Source organism: Chamaea fasciata, unplaced genomic scaffold (genome assembly GCF_029207755.1).
Source record: "Chamaea fasciata isolate MVZ Bird 193981 ecotype frontalis unplaced genomic scaffold, bChaFas1.0.hap1 SCAF_9, whole genome shotgun sequence".
Taxonomy (NCBI): Eukaryota; Metazoa; Chordata; class Aves; order Passeriformes; family Sylviidae; genus Chamaea; species Chamaea fasciata.
In genome coordinates this window covers 35053807-35070031 of record NW_027094094.1, presented here as the reverse complement: position 1 = coordinate 35070031, position 16225 = coordinate 35053807, and the positions used below count along the sequence as shown (strand labels likewise).

Sequence of the window (16225 nt, the reverse complement as noted above, 5' to 3'; positions counted from 1 at the left end):
TCCCTGTCCCGCTCCCTTCACTCCCAGCTGCTCTCCCCTCTTCTTGCAGGGGGAGATCCGCACAGTGAAGGAACTGGACTACGAGATCAGCCACGGGCGCTACACCCTGGTCATCACTGCCACCGACCAGTGCCCTGTCATCTCGCGCCGGCTGACATCCACCGCCACAGTAAGGAGCTGACGGGGGGGTTGCGACACTGTGGCCTCTCCGAGGCCAAGGAGTTCCCACTTCGGGAGCAGTTTCACATCTCCTTCCCAGTGGTCACCAGTTGCCTTTCCCAGCCGTGGCCAGTTTGCCCAGTTGCTGTTGCCTTGCTCTCTCAAGGGTGTTTCAAAACAGGGTCATGTGCAAGAGATGCTTCTAGATTAATTAGCCCAGTTACTTGGTCATGCAAAGACATAGAGAAATTCCTGGAACTCCTTTTAAGTTAAATTATGTTTTCTTGAGATATCATCTTGGTCCTTCCTGCTTGAAGGGAAGATCAAGCAGGTGTCCAGCAGGTAGTAAAGCATTGCTATAGCAATGATTTCAGCTCCATCTTGATCTTTTCTTGTTATTTATGTGCTTTTAAAATTCCCTTTTCCCTTGCAAGGAGGTTATTTAAAGCCTCAAGTCATTTTTATGTTGCTTTTCTCTGTAGCTCTTTCTGTTTTCCCTGGGCCACAGTGACCTGAACTTAATGTCCTGCTCAAAGACTGGGGAGGGCAGGCAAGCAGCTCCAAAGCAAATACAGGAATTGAGTACACTGATTATTTTTGCGACCAAAACCAAAACTTGGCAAATTGTACAGCATGCCAAGATTGACTTGGTGGTCTGCAGGTGGCAGGGATGGGTTGAATCTTCTGCCATGGACCATTGTACCTCACCCTGATATTGAGCCACAGGTTTTGTAAATCCCCCAAAAGGAGATAAGTTCTTGTGTGTGAAAGGAAGAAAAAAGAAAAACTGAAGGGGAGATGCCAGTGTGGGAAATTTCTACGGATAAAATCTGTCCCCACAAGCCTGGCAGTGGGACTTCATGCTTGGACAAAGGGAAAGCCTTCAGATTTGGGCATCTGATACTGTTGGGGATGACATCCTGGCCCAGGACAGACCCAGGGTTTAACTGCAGGCAGCGATGGCAGTGGCTGCCATGTGCTGCAGGCAAAGGCAGAGCTTCCCCTGCATTTGGCTGAAGCAGAGACATGAACTTGGAAACCCCTTCAGCAACAAGCACCGAAGCCAGGAAAGATAGGAAACACCCTCCCTCCACTGCTCAAGGAGTTTGTGCCAGCAATGTATGAAAACACAGCTTCTAGCAAGAGGAGGTTTAGGGATTATTTGAGATCCTCAGTGATGGGAAATCCATCACCCTGATAAGGCGTGTCAGTGTTTGTTTTCTCTACTGCTAGGAAACGGAGCAGAAACTTGGATATACTCTCTGTAAAGATTGGATTTAGCCAGCAACAAATGCCGATCTGGTGGATTTCACTGTTCTTCAACCCAGGATGTTAGAAAACTCCTCATTTCCAGTGTTTTTCCAGTGGTGGTGGTGGTTTTGTTGGACCAAGGATGCAACCTGTCAATTTTTTAAAGTTTGTTCAGCATTAGGAATTAAGTATTTGTTGGAGGTAAAGGAGTGAGCCAGTGTGCAGCTGGCTGCAGGAGACCAGGTGTCTCCAAACTCGTGTCTGTGGTTTTGTCTGTCCTGGACACGTTTGGATGTGGATGTGGAGGACACTGGGTTTTTGCATCGAGTTCCCCACCATGGTGTGTGGCCTAGAGGTTTAGCAGTGTGCAGCTGGAGTCCTGCAGTGTGGCTGTCGGACAGGCGTGCTCAGGAATAACCGAGTTTGAATCTCTGAGCTGTGAGCTGGATGTCCAGTGAGCCCAGAAAAGCCAGAAATATGGGGGGCATTTTGCCATGTCACCCATCCACAGCTTCCCATGGTCGTGGCCAGCAGGGTGGTCTTCCCTTCCCCTTCCATCCCTCTCCTCTCACAACCCTCATGCTTCTCACCACGACCACAGGTGCTGGTGAACCTCAATGACATCAATGACAACTGTCCCACCTTCCCGCGGCCCTACGAGGGTCCCTTTGATGTCACCGAGGGGCAGCCCGGCCCTCGTGTCTGGACTTTCCTGGCCCACGACGGGGACTCGGGACCCAGTGGACAAGTGGAATACAGCATCATCGCCGGGGACCCCCTGGGTGAGTGGGGACAGGGGGCATCGCCTCTCCCGCTGGCTGCCCTGTGGAAGAGCCTGGCTTGCGGGAGAGAGCGTGGGGCGGAAGCGCTTCATAAAAGCCATCCTCCCTCCCGGCTCGGCTCAGCCTGTCAACACCAGGAAATCCTGTTTTGAGCAACAGGAGACTTAACCTGTTCGTGCCTGGACAGAGGGTGGCTGAGGCTTGTGGTGGGAAGGGGGAAATCTGCTAAACAACGAAGGTGAAAAGAAACTGAAAAGGCAAAAAAACAAAGCACAGAAACTGAGCCTCATCCCTGAGTCCCTGTGGGGTTTGCAGGGTGTTGGGGGACTGAGTTGCTCTCCAGCACTCACAGCTCCACCAGCACCATGGTGCAGATGGCAGAGGAGCTGAGGGCATTCCTCACCATGGGGGTATCTGGATGTCCCTCGGTGAAGGGAGCGGTGACTTAGGTCCAGGGAATCTGGAAGGCAGAGCTCAGTCCCATCTCCCAGCTCACCCCACTGCAAAGCTTTTCCAGAACAAGCAGGACAAGGCCCTTCAGCTCATGGGTGGTCTATGCTGTGTAGCCCACCCCGCTCTGGCCATCCCAGGGCATGGAGGGGCTGTTGGCATCTTCGGAAAGGCCCAGGAAACAGGCACAGGCACCTCTTTTTTGGCCATTCACCCCATCCTCTGCTCCTGCTGCTACCTGGGGGTGCATCCAGCACAGTCCCCAGCTGTCACAATCCTCCTCTATCTGCAGTAAAGGGGCATGGGTTTGTCCCCAGACCTGCCGTGGTGCCTCAGCTCCCAAACAAGCCACTCCCTTGGGGAGTCAAAGCATGGTGAGAGCCAGGGCCCCGCTGTCTCCGGCAGGGGAATTTGTCATCTCCCCAGTGGAAGGAGAGCTGCGGGTGCGGAAGGACGCCGAGCTGGACCGCGAGAACATCCCCTTCTATAACCTCACCATCGCCGCCAGGGACCGGGGGGTGCCTCCCCTCAGCTCCACTGTGAGTCCCCCAGGCCTGCTGTCTCTCGTGCCCAGTTCTTTCTCTTTTGATCTCTGGCTTCGTTCTCCTCCCCTCCACCTTGTTCTCCTCGTCCTTAGGCCTTTCCACAGGGGGCTGAGTTGGGGTGAGGAGTGCAAGAAAAGGATGGGAGGCATGGAAATATGTGCCACATGCTTCTCTCCCTGGCAGATGCTGGTGGGTGTCCGTGTGCTGGACATCAATGACAATGACCCCGTGCTGCTGAACCTCCCGATGAACCTCACCCTGAGTGAGAACGCCGCTGTCTCCAGCTTTGTCACCCGCGTCCTCGCCCGGGATGCGGACCAGGGCCCCAACGCCCTCCTGACCTTCGATATAACAGCAGGGAACACAGAGAATTCCTTCTACATCAACAGCACCGTATGGCCCGGGGGAGTGGGATGCTGGTCCTGGCAGGAAGTGCCCCAGGGGAAGCATTCCTCACATCCCACGTGGTGTTTTCTCCCTTCAGAGTGGCGTTGTATACGTGAACCGCCCGCTGGACAGGGAGCGGGTGGCCGAGTACAGGCTGACTGTGACAGTGAAGGACAACCCCGAGAACATGCGCAATGCCAGGCGGGTAATTACGGACACTGCCGGCACCTCCAGTGGTGCAGACGGGAGGGCAGGTGGGCAAGGGGGTTCCTGCCATGGCCAAAAATAAGCAGTGCCTTTACCCACGGTGTTTCTGACAGGTGTCCCATCCCCAGAAAGCATCTGGGGATCACAAGGAGGGGGCTACAGCCCCATCCCCAGCAGAAAACAGGACCTAGTAGGATCTAGGGCAAGTCCAAAGTCATTTGTTGACTCCTTGCAACAGCAGTAGATGTCATGGAAGGTGGGACGACGTTGGGCTGGAGAGTTGGGCAACCGCAATGATAGTGGAGCATCCTTTGGCTGACTGCCCCAGCAGGAGGGTCCCTGCACACCTTCGAGGGTAGTCCAGGGAATGCAGCTTTGACTAGAGGTGCGAGAGGGGGAAGGTGAGCTCAAGGAAAGGACATTATGGTCATCGCCCTCTTGTCCCAATTTCCTTTTAGGATTTTGACCTGCTGGTCATTTCCATAGCGGATGAGAACGACAACCGCCCCCTCTTCACCCAGAGTTCCTACCAGGCTGAGGTGATGGAGAATTCGCCCCCTGGTAGGTCTCTCTTCACTCTCTTTTGTGGCTCCTGGAGACTCCTTCAGGGCTGGATGAGGGGAGGTGTCTCCTGGCTGTGGGGGAGGAGACAGGACGTTGAGCAGGGCAGGGCTGCAGCTCAGTGGGACAGGGATGCTGAATTTGAGGAATTCGTGCCTTGATCAACCTTGAGGAGACCGTAGCTTTGTTCCATGTCGCTTGTGGAAACCCTTCATGGCCCAGGTCAGAAATCCATTTGGGATTTGTTCAGCTGCAGCAGGTGCCCGTGGGCTGAGCAGAGCCTTGGGGGCAGCCTTGAGCACACCCATCTGCCCAATACCCTGAAGGGGATGGGCTGCCATCTCTCCATCACCTGGAACTTCCCTGCTCCAGGGGTTAGAGATTTTTTAAAAGAGTCCAGCCTGTCCAGATAGACACGTCCCAGACAAAGAGCTAGAAAGACTATTCTTACTGTTTTGTTTTACCTTATTGCCGTTTAAATTGCTCCCTGCTCCAAGACCTCTGGTATCCTGTCCTGTCATTGAGGCCTTCATCTCAAGCCAAGGTTTTGGGTGCCTCCAGGTGACACCCTCGGTGGCGGGGTGCTGGTGCCACCCCTCTGATGGATGTGTCTGTCTGTTTGCTTTTAGCTGGATGTCCCACCACCTCTCCTGGGCCTCGCGAGTCGGTCTGCAAGGCTGCAGCAGCCACCCCACAGTGCCTCATACCCCATGAGGCCCAGCTCTGTCACCTCCTCCATCCATTCATTGCTGTCCCTCATGTGTCACCGGGGTGGGAGGGGGACAGAGGGGCCCTGCAGGGGGCTGCCACACTCCCTAATGCTTTTGTCATCTCATCCAGGGACTCTGGTCACGATGCTCAATGGACCCATCCTAGCTCTGGATGCTGACCAGGGCAGCAATGCCGTGGTGACCTATGAGCTCCTGAAGGCGTCCCTGGACCTCTTTGTTATCAACAGCAAGACAGGTGGGGTGGTTCAGCTGGTCTGTCCCTAGCCCAGGGCCACCAGATCCTCACATGGTCTGCCACCAGGCTTTTCCCCTTCTCCAGGTGTGGTTTCGGTGAAGCCCGGTGGTGTGATAGACCGAGAGGCTTTGCTGGACCCTCACCTGGAATTCACGCTGGTGGCTCGTGATGTGGGGGGGCTGAACAGCACTGCCAGCCTGGCAGTGACCATCCTGGATGACAATGACAACCACCCTGTCTTCCAGCCAGCATCCATCACGGCACGGCTGTTGGAGAACAGCCCTCCAGGTCAGGACTGGATGTGAGGGTGGGAAATGGGGTGACCTGGGTGTCCCCTTGGGACTGTGAAGATCCAGCTCCCAGTGAGCCAGTTGACCAGGATGGGATCAAAGGGAAAATCTGTGTGTTGAGGTTGCCCATGTATAGGGTTGAGGCTGCCAAATGCCTGATGGTATTTAACTTGGGACCGAGGGCTTGTTACTGCTGCCCTCCAACGCTCGCTTGAGAGGGCTGTGTCCCACCTTTCCAGGCTTCTCCGTCCTTCAGGTGACAGCCACAGATGCTGACAGCGGCCTCAACCAACAGCTGGACTACCGTATTGAGGGTGGTGGCCAGGACAGGTTCCTGATTGATGCCACCACAGGGGTGATCCGCGTGGCCAACATCACCATTGACCGGGAGGAGCGCGATGCCTACCGGCTGACGGTGGTGGCTGTGGACCAGGGCACCCCGGCGCTCTCGGGCACCGCCACCGTCAGCATCGCCATTGACGACATCAACGACTGCCGGCCCGAGTTCATCAACCCCATCCAGACCGTCAGCGTCCCCGAGTCAGCTCCCCCTGGCACCGTGGTGGCCGAGGTGACCGCCATCGACAGGGACCTCCACCCTCGCCTGGAGTACTACTTGCTGGGGATCGTGGCCCGCGATGACACGGATGCGCTGGTGCCCGAGCAGCAAGGAGCGTTCACGGTGGATTTTAGGACAGGTAGGAGAGCAGGAAGGGCAGAGTGGGCAGTGTGGACCCCTCTCCTCGTTTCTGCTTCTACATCTTCTCTGCCTGGAGGTAGGTGTCCAAGGTGCAGGGAGGTGATGCTCTCTCCTGCCTTCCTGCTGTCCTCCTCCAGCTGCCCTGTCTCACCCTACCCTGTCTTCTGTTCCCTGTCTGACTGACTTAACTTTGCTTTCTTTTCCGGCTCTCAGCCTGCCAGGTTTGTCTCTGTGTCTGTGCTCGTTTCTGTCTCCGTGCCACCCGTGGCCTCCCTCCCTCCATCTCACCCATCTCCATTGGCAGAGATGGCCTCCCTTGTGGGCCAGGGGCTGCGCAGCCCTGGCAGACTGGACCCAAGCACCCTCACTGGGGGAGCAAGGGGGCACTCCAGGGCAGGTGGTGGGCTCCTTTGGGCAAGGAGGCCCAGGAGCTCCCTGCGTCTCTTCTGGACGCACAAAGCTGATCCAGGAAAGAAAAATGCCCTTGTTGGAAAAGATACAGGACAAGGATGCTAAAGGTGCTGAGCTTGGGTGGATGGGGTTGTGCAGGGGAGCAGGAACAGCTGCTCCCAAGCCCCTTTTGGATGTGCAACTGGAACCACCTGAGGCCATGTGGAACAGGCAGGTAGGAAGGATATGGAGAGCAGGGGGAGAACAGTTGTCTCTTCCTGTAGCTCTCAAGTGTTTTCCTCATTCACCCTTTGGAGAGGCAGGAGAACAAGCATGGCACAGGGTGCAGCAGTCAGCCGGTACACACCTCCCTGCCCAGGCTGGGGTACAGGCACAGCCTGTGACATCCATCTTTTTGGGCTTCCCAGGAGCTGTGAAAATCAAGACTCCCCTCAACCGTGAACTAGTGGCCACCTACGAGGTCACCATCTCTGTCCATGACAACGCCAGCGAAGTCATCGACCGCTCGGTCAGCGTGCCCAACGGTAAGGGTTGTCCCCAGGCGGTGTGGGGACAGGGACTGGCACAGCCGTTCCCAGGCACCAGTACTGCTACTGGGTAATCAGCAGCTCTCCCACCTTCATCCTGTCCAGCAACATTTCCAGCAGAACCAGTTCTGGAACAGCTCCCATCGGGTTCGGGTTCTCTCCTGAGGACTCCTTTAGAAAATGTCCCAGGCATCCCAGGGCTGCAATGAGTATGGAAAGGACTGTGTGCCCATAACCTCACCATAGCAGGCACTCATTTCTTCATTACTATTCCTAGCACATCTTGCCCCCCCACTATGGGTAAAGTCAGGCTCAAGTGTGAGGAGGCAAGCAAAGATCAGGAGCAGGTGTCCCACTGCAGCATAGGGACATCCATAGCATGCTCGGGGCATAGTGGCTTTGGGGCATATTGCAATTTTTCTTGATGAACCAGCACCAGCTGGCTCTTCTGGACTTTCATACTTGTGGCTTTACAACCCTCTTTCCTCCCAGCCTTCCTTCCCTTCTCTTTCTCACTTGTTCTCCTGTTCTCTCCCAACTATGGTCTCCACCATGGCCACAGCCAAGCTGACAGTCAACGTCTTAGATGTCAATGACAACACACCCCGCTTCCGCCCCTTCGGGGTCACCTATTTCACTGAGAAGATCCTGGAGGGAGCCACACAGGGCACCACGCTCATCTCCATCTCAGCAGTGGACCCTGACAAAGGTGCCAATGGGCAGATCACCTACGAGCTGCTGAACCTCTCTCCAGAAGGTTACGCCTGTCTGGAAGACCATTCGGCAGGTTGGTGGTCTGGGGAGGTGGGAATCTGGGGCAGGTCGGTGACCTGGGTCAGGTTTCTCATTCCAGGGTCTGCCATCCTCTAGGAAAGGTTGTGGCCAACAGGACAGTGGACTATGAAGAGGTGCAGTGGCTGAACTTCACGGTCCGTGCCTCCGACAACGGCTCTCCCCGCAGATCCGCTGAGATCCCCGTGTACCTCCAGATTGTGGACATCAATGACAACAACCCTGTTTTCAGTCAGTCATCCTACCAGGTGAGCTGGGCTCCCCTGTTAAACTCTGCGTGTGGGGCTGGGCACTGCCTGCATGGTGAGCACAGGCACAGAGCTGGGGATTCTCCAGGGACACCTTCTCCTCCCGCTGCCCGTGCTTGAACCATTTGGAGAAGATGGCCAACCCTGCCATGTGTTTTGTGCCTGCACCTTGTTGGGAGCCTGGCTGTGCCCAGTCCTGGGTGCCCCCCGTGCCCTCAGTTACTGCCCGGGCTGAGCCACTCCTGCCTGATCCCTCTGTTGCAGAAAGCTGTCTTTGAGGATGTGCCGCTGGGTATGGTCATCCTGAGCGTCACGGCCACCGATGCAGATTCCGGGCAATTTGCTCTCATCCAGTACAGCCTGAGCGATGGAGAGGGCAAGTTTGGGATAAATCCCAACACGGTAAGGAGCCAACAGAGGCTGGAACAGAGCAGGGAAAGGGAAGGGAGGCTGAAATAGTCCCAGCTTGTGGCTTGCTCCCACACCTCACCTTCTGCCCCTTCTTGAGTACCAGCTCTGCCAGACGAGGTCCACCTGAAGGTCTCTGTGTGCTGCAGGGTGACATCTACATCCTGTCAGCCCTGGACCGGGAAAAGAAGGATCACTACACACTGACAGCTGTGGCTAGGGACAACCCTGGGGATGTCTCCAGTAACCGTCGGGAGAACTCTGTGCAGGTAGGGCTCTCCTCCTCCCGTCACCCCTTGGGTACTGGTCACCAGCGAGGAGGTGTTTAAGCTCCACCTTTCCTCCCCAGTGGTTGGACCAGGGGGGGAATCAGGCAGAAGGATGACACCAGGAGCTGTGGGGTGGATGGTGCAGGGCACTTTGTGAGGTGGGGACAGCACATCGGCAGGAGGGGTGGGGGGATGACGCTACTGTCTGCAAGTGCTGTGGTGTGAATGGGTGCCCCAGCCACGGCAGCCCCCATTGTTGGAGGCAGGAATTCAGCTGGTGGAGTAAAACAAATAGCAGGAAGGGGCACCTCTCTCCAGCAGCAGAGCTGCAGGTCACAGCAGGGGTATGGCCCTGGGGGCTGCCCAGCCTTCCCCAGCCTCACGTCACCCAGCTGGACGTGCTTTGTCAAAGGTGCTGATCACAGTCCTGGACATCAACGATGTCAGGCCCCAGTTCAGCAAGAGCCAGTTCAGCACCAGCGTCTACGAGAATGAGCCAGCGGGGACGTCAGTGATCACCATGAGTGCCACCGACCTGGACGAAGGGGACAATGGCGTGGTGACCTACAGCATCGAGGGTCCTGGAGCAGGTAAGTGCTGGGGGCAAGGGGCTCTTGCCCAGGAAGGAGGGTTATGAGGAGGAAGGAGTCATAGGCACCAAGCCTACACCCCATCTCCTGTGGCTGGTTTGGACTCCTGGAAGCAATACTGAAAGCGTGGAGCTTTCTCTGTGGCTCTGCAGTTTCATGGTGTGGGATGTTAGGACTTTGCCTGCCTTCGTCCTGCAGCCCAGCCTTGGCGTATGCTCTTGTCTTCCCCACCCCAGCAGGACTTTCTATGTACATGAATGTGTCTTGGAGCAAACTCACTGCCTGCTTTAGGTGAAGGCTTTGAAGGGGCAAAGAGCGTGGGTGGCTAATGATAGTGCCTGAAATCCAGTATATCTGCACACTGAGAAATTACATAAATGAGGCAAAAGCTCCAATGTTCCAGCCTGGGCAGAAGTGAACTACTGACAGGGCTGAGCAGGGAGTAGGTCCCAAAGACAAGGATGTGGCAATGTGGCTGGGATGCTCTGAAAGCCCTGAGACCACCCACACCCCTGGCCTTCTTTGTGGGGGGTGCACTTCAGTTGGTATATTCATTTCTAGTCATAATTTATCTGGTGCGAAGTGCCCTGAGCCAGAGATGTGGGCGTTTTTTCTGTCCTCAGAGGCTTTCAAGATCAATAAAGACTCCGGGCTTGTCACATCCCGGCGGCGCCTGCAGTCCTATGAGAGGTTCAACCTGACTGTGGTGGCCACAGACAAGGGGCATCCCCCTCTCTGGGGGACCACCATGCTCCACATCGAGGTCATCGACATCAACGACAACCGCCCTGTCTTTGTCCGCCCGCCCAACGGCACCATCCTGCACATCAAGGAGGTAAATCCCTTGGGAGGGAGCAGGGTTGCGGCATGTTGAGAGTGTGTTCAGGAGCACTCCTGCCTATAACAGCAAAATCCAAACTCCATCTCCACTGGGGAGGCAACAAGACCTAGATTTAGCATGTGGCAAGAAGGTTTGGGTCATGGGGAGTGGATGTTCAAAACCAGCCTCCCTCCATACATGTGAGTGGGGTGATGGGGCAGATTTGGGGAACAGAAACCCCAGCAGCACTCAGAATTAGTAGTCAGTGCGTGCAGAGTGTGTTTATAAACATGGGCTGAAAATGCTGACGGTCTTTCTCCTTTCTGGGAAGCCAGGCTTGACTCAGCCAGTCCCCACCCACCAGGCCAGAGGGAATCATGGCTCCGTGTTGCCAGCCCCCTGTTGGGCTTCGGGTAGTGGGAGCTTGCTGACCTCCAGACCCAAGGGGGGATTTTGAACCAAGGGAGTCTGGAGGGGCAGGGGGAGCAGGGGGTTTGCCTGCAGTGCCAAGGCTAAAGGGCTGTGTGTGTGCAAGCAGGAGATCCCCCTGCGGTCCAACGTCTACGAGGTCTATGCCACGGACAAAGACGAGGGTCTCAATGGAGTGGTGCTCTACAACCTGCTGAAAACCGGGGCAGGGAACAAGGACTGGGAGTATTTCAGCATTGACTCTGTCAGCGGGCTGATCCAGACGGCCATGCGGCTGGACCGGGAGAAGCAGGCAGTGTACAATGTGAGCCAGGCAGGGGGCCGGGACGGGCCTTGAGGCTGTGGGTCCGGCATGGGCGGGTGCGGTGCAAGTGATGTGCTGAGGATGGGGTCAGCACAGCTGGGGAGATATCACACCTTCGCCGGAACTGGGTGGTTATCAAGTGTCACAGGGGGGTTGCATCCTGGTGGGCCAGCACCCAATTCCCTGTTAAATTCCCCCCAAATCCTCCACCATCCTGCTGTCCTCTCTGTCCCTGCCTCAATGATGTGGTCTCCCAGCCCATGTGGTTTTGCCCAGGAGAGCCATTTTGCCTCTCTCTCCAGCTGATCATCGTGGCCTGCGACCAGGGCCAGCCACCCTATGAGACCATGCAGCCCCTCCAGGTAGCACTCGATGACATCGATGACAATGAACCCATCTTCCTCAGGCCACCTGTAAGGCACCAGGGTGAAGGGGGTGGGATGCAGGGGATGTAGGGGATGTAGGGGATGCAGGCGATGCAGGGATGGGGATGCCAGCGAGCACATGTGATGGCGTGTGCACACCTGGGCACCACCATGGCGGGGTGCACCGCAGGATTTGCCCACTTTTATTTGAAGTGACCTCAGTGCTCATAGCATTCCTTTCCCTGGGGTGTCTGGCAGAGGGATAGTCCCCAGTACCAGGCACTCTCTGTCCCCGAGCACTCACGGCCAGGCACCGTGGTGGGGAACGTCACCGGTGCGGTGGACGCAGACGAGGGCTCCAACGCCATTGTCTACTACTTCATAGCAGGTGGGTGTGGGGATGGCGGCTCTGCGTCCCCCACACACCTCTCACCCAGGATTTCCATCCTCTCCTTGCTGCCTCTCTGCCCTGCTCAACGGGCACGGTGGCATTTTGGAAGTGCCAAGCCCCAAGAGGACTAACTGGGGATGCCTTTCTGCACCCAGCTGGGAACCAGGAGAGCAACTTCCAGCTGAGCCGAGAAGGGAAGCTGAAGGTCTTGCGAGACCTGGACCGGGAGAAGGAGCCATACCACTCCATCATCGTCAAAGCATCCAGCCAGAGGAACTGGGCTCCTCCTCGGGGCCGGCGGGCAGGAAGAGCCCAGTTCTGGGATCTCAGCGAGGACCTGACTCTTCAGGAGGTGCGGATCTTCCTGGATGACATCAATGACCAGTCCCCCCAGTTCACCAAGTCGGAGTACACGGCGGGTAAGAGGTGCCAGGGGCTGTGGGGGGGCACCAGGAGCCAGAGACACTTCCAGGAAAATCCAGCAGGATGATGGGGCAGTGAGAGCCAGCCTGGCCCCAGGTCCCTTTCCCATTTCTCCCTCAAAGGGGTTGCCACCGATGCCAAGGTGGGGTCGGAGCTGATCAGAGTGCTCGCAGTGGATGCCGATGTGGGCAATAACAGCCTGGTCCTGTACAACATCCTGGGCATCCGCTACATCAAGCAGCACTCCAATGACTCTGAGGAGGTGGCCAACATCTTCAGCATCGGTGGGTGCCTGGCCTTCTGCAGGAGCATGGGACCTTGAGCAGAGACATCCCTGCAGGCAAAGATGTCCCCACGGCCAAAGGTGTCACTAATCCCGGGCATGTGGCCATCCGTTCCACAGGAACCCTTGATGGCATCCTGCGAACCTTTGACCTCTTCACGGCCTATAACCCCGGCTACTTTGTGGTGGACATTATGGCCTCTGACCTGGTGGGCCACAATGACACGGCCATTGTGGGGATCTACATCCTGCGGGATGACCAGCGGGTCAAAATCATCATTAATGAGATCCCCGACAAGGTCAGGCAGTTCGAGGAGGAGTTCATCAGCCTGCTCTCCAACATCACGGGCGCCATCGTCAACACAGATGATGTGCAGGTAACCGTCCACCCTGGAGGTTGCTTTGAGGGGTAGATAACCTTCCACATGCTGTTTGGGAGTCTCCTTTGATGGAGTCCTGTCTGGATGACCACAGACACCCCTGGGCTCTGAAGGTGACGGATACACCCAGGCTGGGGTGTACTGAAGGGGTCCAGATTGATGCTTGAGGGTCTCCTGCCACACAAGCACACCTCGAGGCACACTCAGGAGGAGACTCCTCTCCCACGCTGCAGACCTTGCTGTCTCTCCCCAGTTCCACGTTGACAAGAAAGGCCGGGTGAACTTTGCCCAGACGGAGCTGCTGATCCACGTAGTGAACAGGGAGACCAACCGCATCCTGGACGTGGAGCGGTACGTCCCCTGGCTCCCCCCTCCCCCCGCCTGGCTCCTTGGGGACCCTCATTAATGTCAAGGTGCCCAAGCAACCCTTCTCTTCCCAGAGTTATTCAGATGATAGACGAGAACAAGGAGCAGCTGAGGAATCTGTTCAGGAACTACAACGTGCTGGACGTGCAGCCTGCCATTACTGCCCGGGCACCGGACGACCTCTCGGCTCTGCAGGTAAGGCTCCAGCTGGGGGTGGAGATGCTGCTCACAGAGGGGGTGGTGTCCCTTTCCCATGGGGACTGGTCAGTGCCTGGAGAGATGTTCCACCTGTATAACTTCGGGCGCGTGGCCATCAGGGTGCTGGCTGCATGCCAGAGGTTTCCCCTGTGCCTCTGTCTCTCCTAGATGGCAATCATCGTGCTGGCCGTCCTGCTCTTCCTGGCTGCCATGCTCTTTATCCTCATGAACTGGTACTACCGGACAGTGTGAGTGACTCCTGGGCTCTGCCCAGCCCCTGCAATGTCCCCTTAGACCAGGGGGGCCAGCGTGGCTTCTCCTGGCCCTGGAAATGCCAGCAAGCAAAGGAGGGCATCAGCTTCCCAATGCCTCTTCCTCCAAAATGCACAGTTTGAATTCTGATGGTGCCTCTCCCCTCCAAGCTCCCCAGCCTTATTTAATGTTTATTATTTAATGGATGCCCTATATGAAGGGTTATTGCAAATCTGTGTCTGTGTGTCCTTCTCCTTTCCAGCATCTTCCTTATTTTCTTCCCTGATTGGCTGTGTTTCTTTTGCAGGCACAAAAGGAAATTGAAAGCCATCGTGGCTGGCTCCACTGGTGAGCAGTGTTTGGGGTGTCTCAGCTGCATGGGAGAGTGGGGTGCATGGAGAGCACGGAGGAGGGTTACAGGGAGACACGGGGGATATCACGGGGGATATCACAAGTGATCCTGCCCTGTGAGGTGTGATGGCGGGAGGCTTTTCTCAGCATCAGGCTCTGCGTTACCTGCCACTCCGCACCTTGTTTCTCACTGCCTTTTCGGTTGCTCTTTATCCCTCCCTGATGAAGAAGTGTCACCCCGTGGTTTGCTGCTGAGCCCACCAACGTGCCGCCCTGTAACTTTCATCCCTGCCTTTTGCAGGGAACAGAGGCTTCATGGACATCATGGACATGCCAAACACCAACAAGTACTCCTTTGATGGGTGAGTGCCACCTCCTGGAGTTGGAGGCTACTCCCAAGGGAGGGATGCCTGTGTTTTGGAGCCAGGAGGTGGAGACATGATGTCGCTCTGCTCTGCTCTGCTCTGCTCTGCTCGGCATGGAGCATTACTGATCCCGGGACACGTGCTTGCTCTGAGAGCCTTCTAAGCTAAAAAAATATTCTTCTTTCTCCTGTGACTCCCTCTCTGCCCATCCTGGCCAGTCTTGGGGCAAGCAGAGATAATGGGCGGGGTTTGACGCCAATCTGGATCCAGAGCAGCCAAATTCATACCTGCACAGGGCAGGAGGAGGCAGTGCAGCCTCGGGGTTAGGGACGCCGCCGCTCTCTGCCCGCCCTGATGGCTGTGTCTGTCCCCCGGGCAGGGCCAACCCGGTGTGGCTGGACCCCTTCTGCAGGAACATGGAGCTGGCGGCGCAGGCGGAGCACGAGGACGACCTGCCGGAGAACCTGAGCGAGATCACCGACCTCTGGAACAGCCCTGCCCGCACCCACGTGAGGAGACACGGCCCCCGCCGGGCCACCGTGTCCCTGCTCCTGCCCCCCGCTGCAGTTCCTGAGCCACCCTCTCCTCCCGCAGGGCACCTTCGGGAGAGAGCCCTCCGCCGCCAAGCCCGAGGACGACCGCTACCTGCGGGCAGCCATCCAGGAGTACGACAACATCGCCAAGCTGGGCCAGATCATGCGGGAGGGACCGATCAAGGTGAGCGTTGAGGCCAGGCGTCCTGCACCGCGGAGTCTTCTCTTACAGCTGCTGCCTTCCAGGGTCACAGCGCTGGAGAGTGACGTCGCTCCAAATAACGCTGGGATGAGGCCGGCCTCCCTCCCATCAAACCATCTCCCCTGGATAACCCAGAGTCTCTCCCCCTCCACCCAGGGCACTCTCCTGAAGGTGGTCCTGGATGATTACATGCGCCTGAAAAAGCTCTTTGCCCAGCGGATGGTGCATAAGGCCACCGCCAGTCAGGGGGACCGCTCCTCGGTCTCGGAGGTAGAGGGGTGTGCCTGGGCGTGGGGGGATGCTTGCCGTGCCCTCTGGGATGCAGTGTGTCTTCCTGGCCCCGCGGGCCGTGGTCACGCCCTGTGGCCGTGGTCCCTGTCACCCAGTGGTCCCCCCCACTCTCTGCTTGATCAAAACAAGCCAGATACTGGTTTTCTACTGGTTCCCACTGCTGTTTTTTTCACTGGGTTTTCCAGGCTGCGGGTTCCCCGCAGTGACTCCTTGTGTTTCCTCTGATCAGCAAGGGCAACACCCTTGGTCTTTCTGACCCCTCTTTGCCCCTCTTTGCAGACTGGGCTCTGTCCATCAGCTCCCATTTCTGTCAAAGCTGGCCAAAGCTGTGGGGGATCATCTTCTCTTCCTTTTCCTTCTCTGGGTTTTGCCTCAAAAACCTGTGGTTTTGAGGCAAAAATGTTGGGATGGAGGGTGTTGGTGCAGAAGAGCTGGTATGGGGAGAAGCAACTCCTCCTGTGGCCTTCTGCCCTTCACGGGGGTGCAAAACAAGGGGCAAAGAGAGCAGAGGAGAGCAGTGGGTTGGGAGATGCTTTTCAGCCCTTCTGCCCTCGATCTACCCATGCCTTTATTCCCCTCCAGCGCCATCCAGTCTTCTTTCATCATCTTTCCCTGTCTGCCACCTGCCTCTCCACCCATATACAACCCCAAATTCCAGCCTGGGTCGAAACTCCTCCTTGGCCCCTCGGTGGGTGGCTGCAGGACACACCATCCACCTGGCAGCTGGTG

General features: G+C 56.8%; 1 protein-coding gene across 1 annotated transcript in view; it reads left to right on the top strand.

The window, feature by feature from the left end:
- The window catches only part of CDH23 (cadherin related 23), a 184818-nt gene that overhangs the window by 167254 nt on the left and 1339 nt on the right, over positions 1-16225 (top strand). The window contains exons 39-68 of the mRNA XM_066191902.1: positions 50-169; positions 2012-2192; positions 3048-3181; positions 3371-3580; positions 3672-3779; positions 4240-4342; positions 5183-5308; positions 5393-5596; positions 5838-6296; positions 7117-7233; positions 7799-8023; positions 8107-8276; positions 8541-8678; positions 8834-8953; positions 9366-9543; positions 10167-10378; positions 10902-11096; positions 11399-11509; positions 11720-11849; positions 12008-12271; positions 12398-12559; positions 12679-12935; positions 13192-13289; positions 13379-13499; positions 13671-13750; positions 14062-14102; positions 14407-14467; positions 14850-14979; positions 15065-15187; positions 15362-15475. Coding sequence (XP_066047999.1) covers positions 50-169; positions 2012-2192; positions 3048-3181; positions 3371-3580; positions 3672-3779; positions 4240-4342; positions 5183-5308; positions 5393-5596; positions 5838-6296; positions 7117-7233; positions 7799-8023; positions 8107-8276; positions 8541-8678; positions 8834-8953; positions 9366-9543; positions 10167-10378; positions 10902-11096; positions 11399-11509; positions 11720-11849; positions 12008-12271; positions 12398-12559; positions 12679-12935; positions 13192-13289; positions 13379-13499; positions 13671-13750; positions 14062-14102; positions 14407-14467; positions 14850-14979; positions 15065-15187; positions 15362-15475 — 4692 coding nt within the window. The remainder of the gene's footprint in view (positions 1-49; positions 170-2011; positions 2193-3047; positions 3182-3370; positions 3581-3671; positions 3780-4239; positions 4343-5182; positions 5309-5392; positions 5597-5837; positions 6297-7116; positions 7234-7798; positions 8024-8106; positions 8277-8540; positions 8679-8833; positions 8954-9365; positions 9544-10166; positions 10379-10901; positions 11097-11398; positions 11510-11719; positions 11850-12007; positions 12272-12397; positions 12560-12678; positions 12936-13191; positions 13290-13378; positions 13500-13670; positions 13751-14061; positions 14103-14406; positions 14468-14849; positions 14980-15064; positions 15188-15361; positions 15476-16225) is intronic.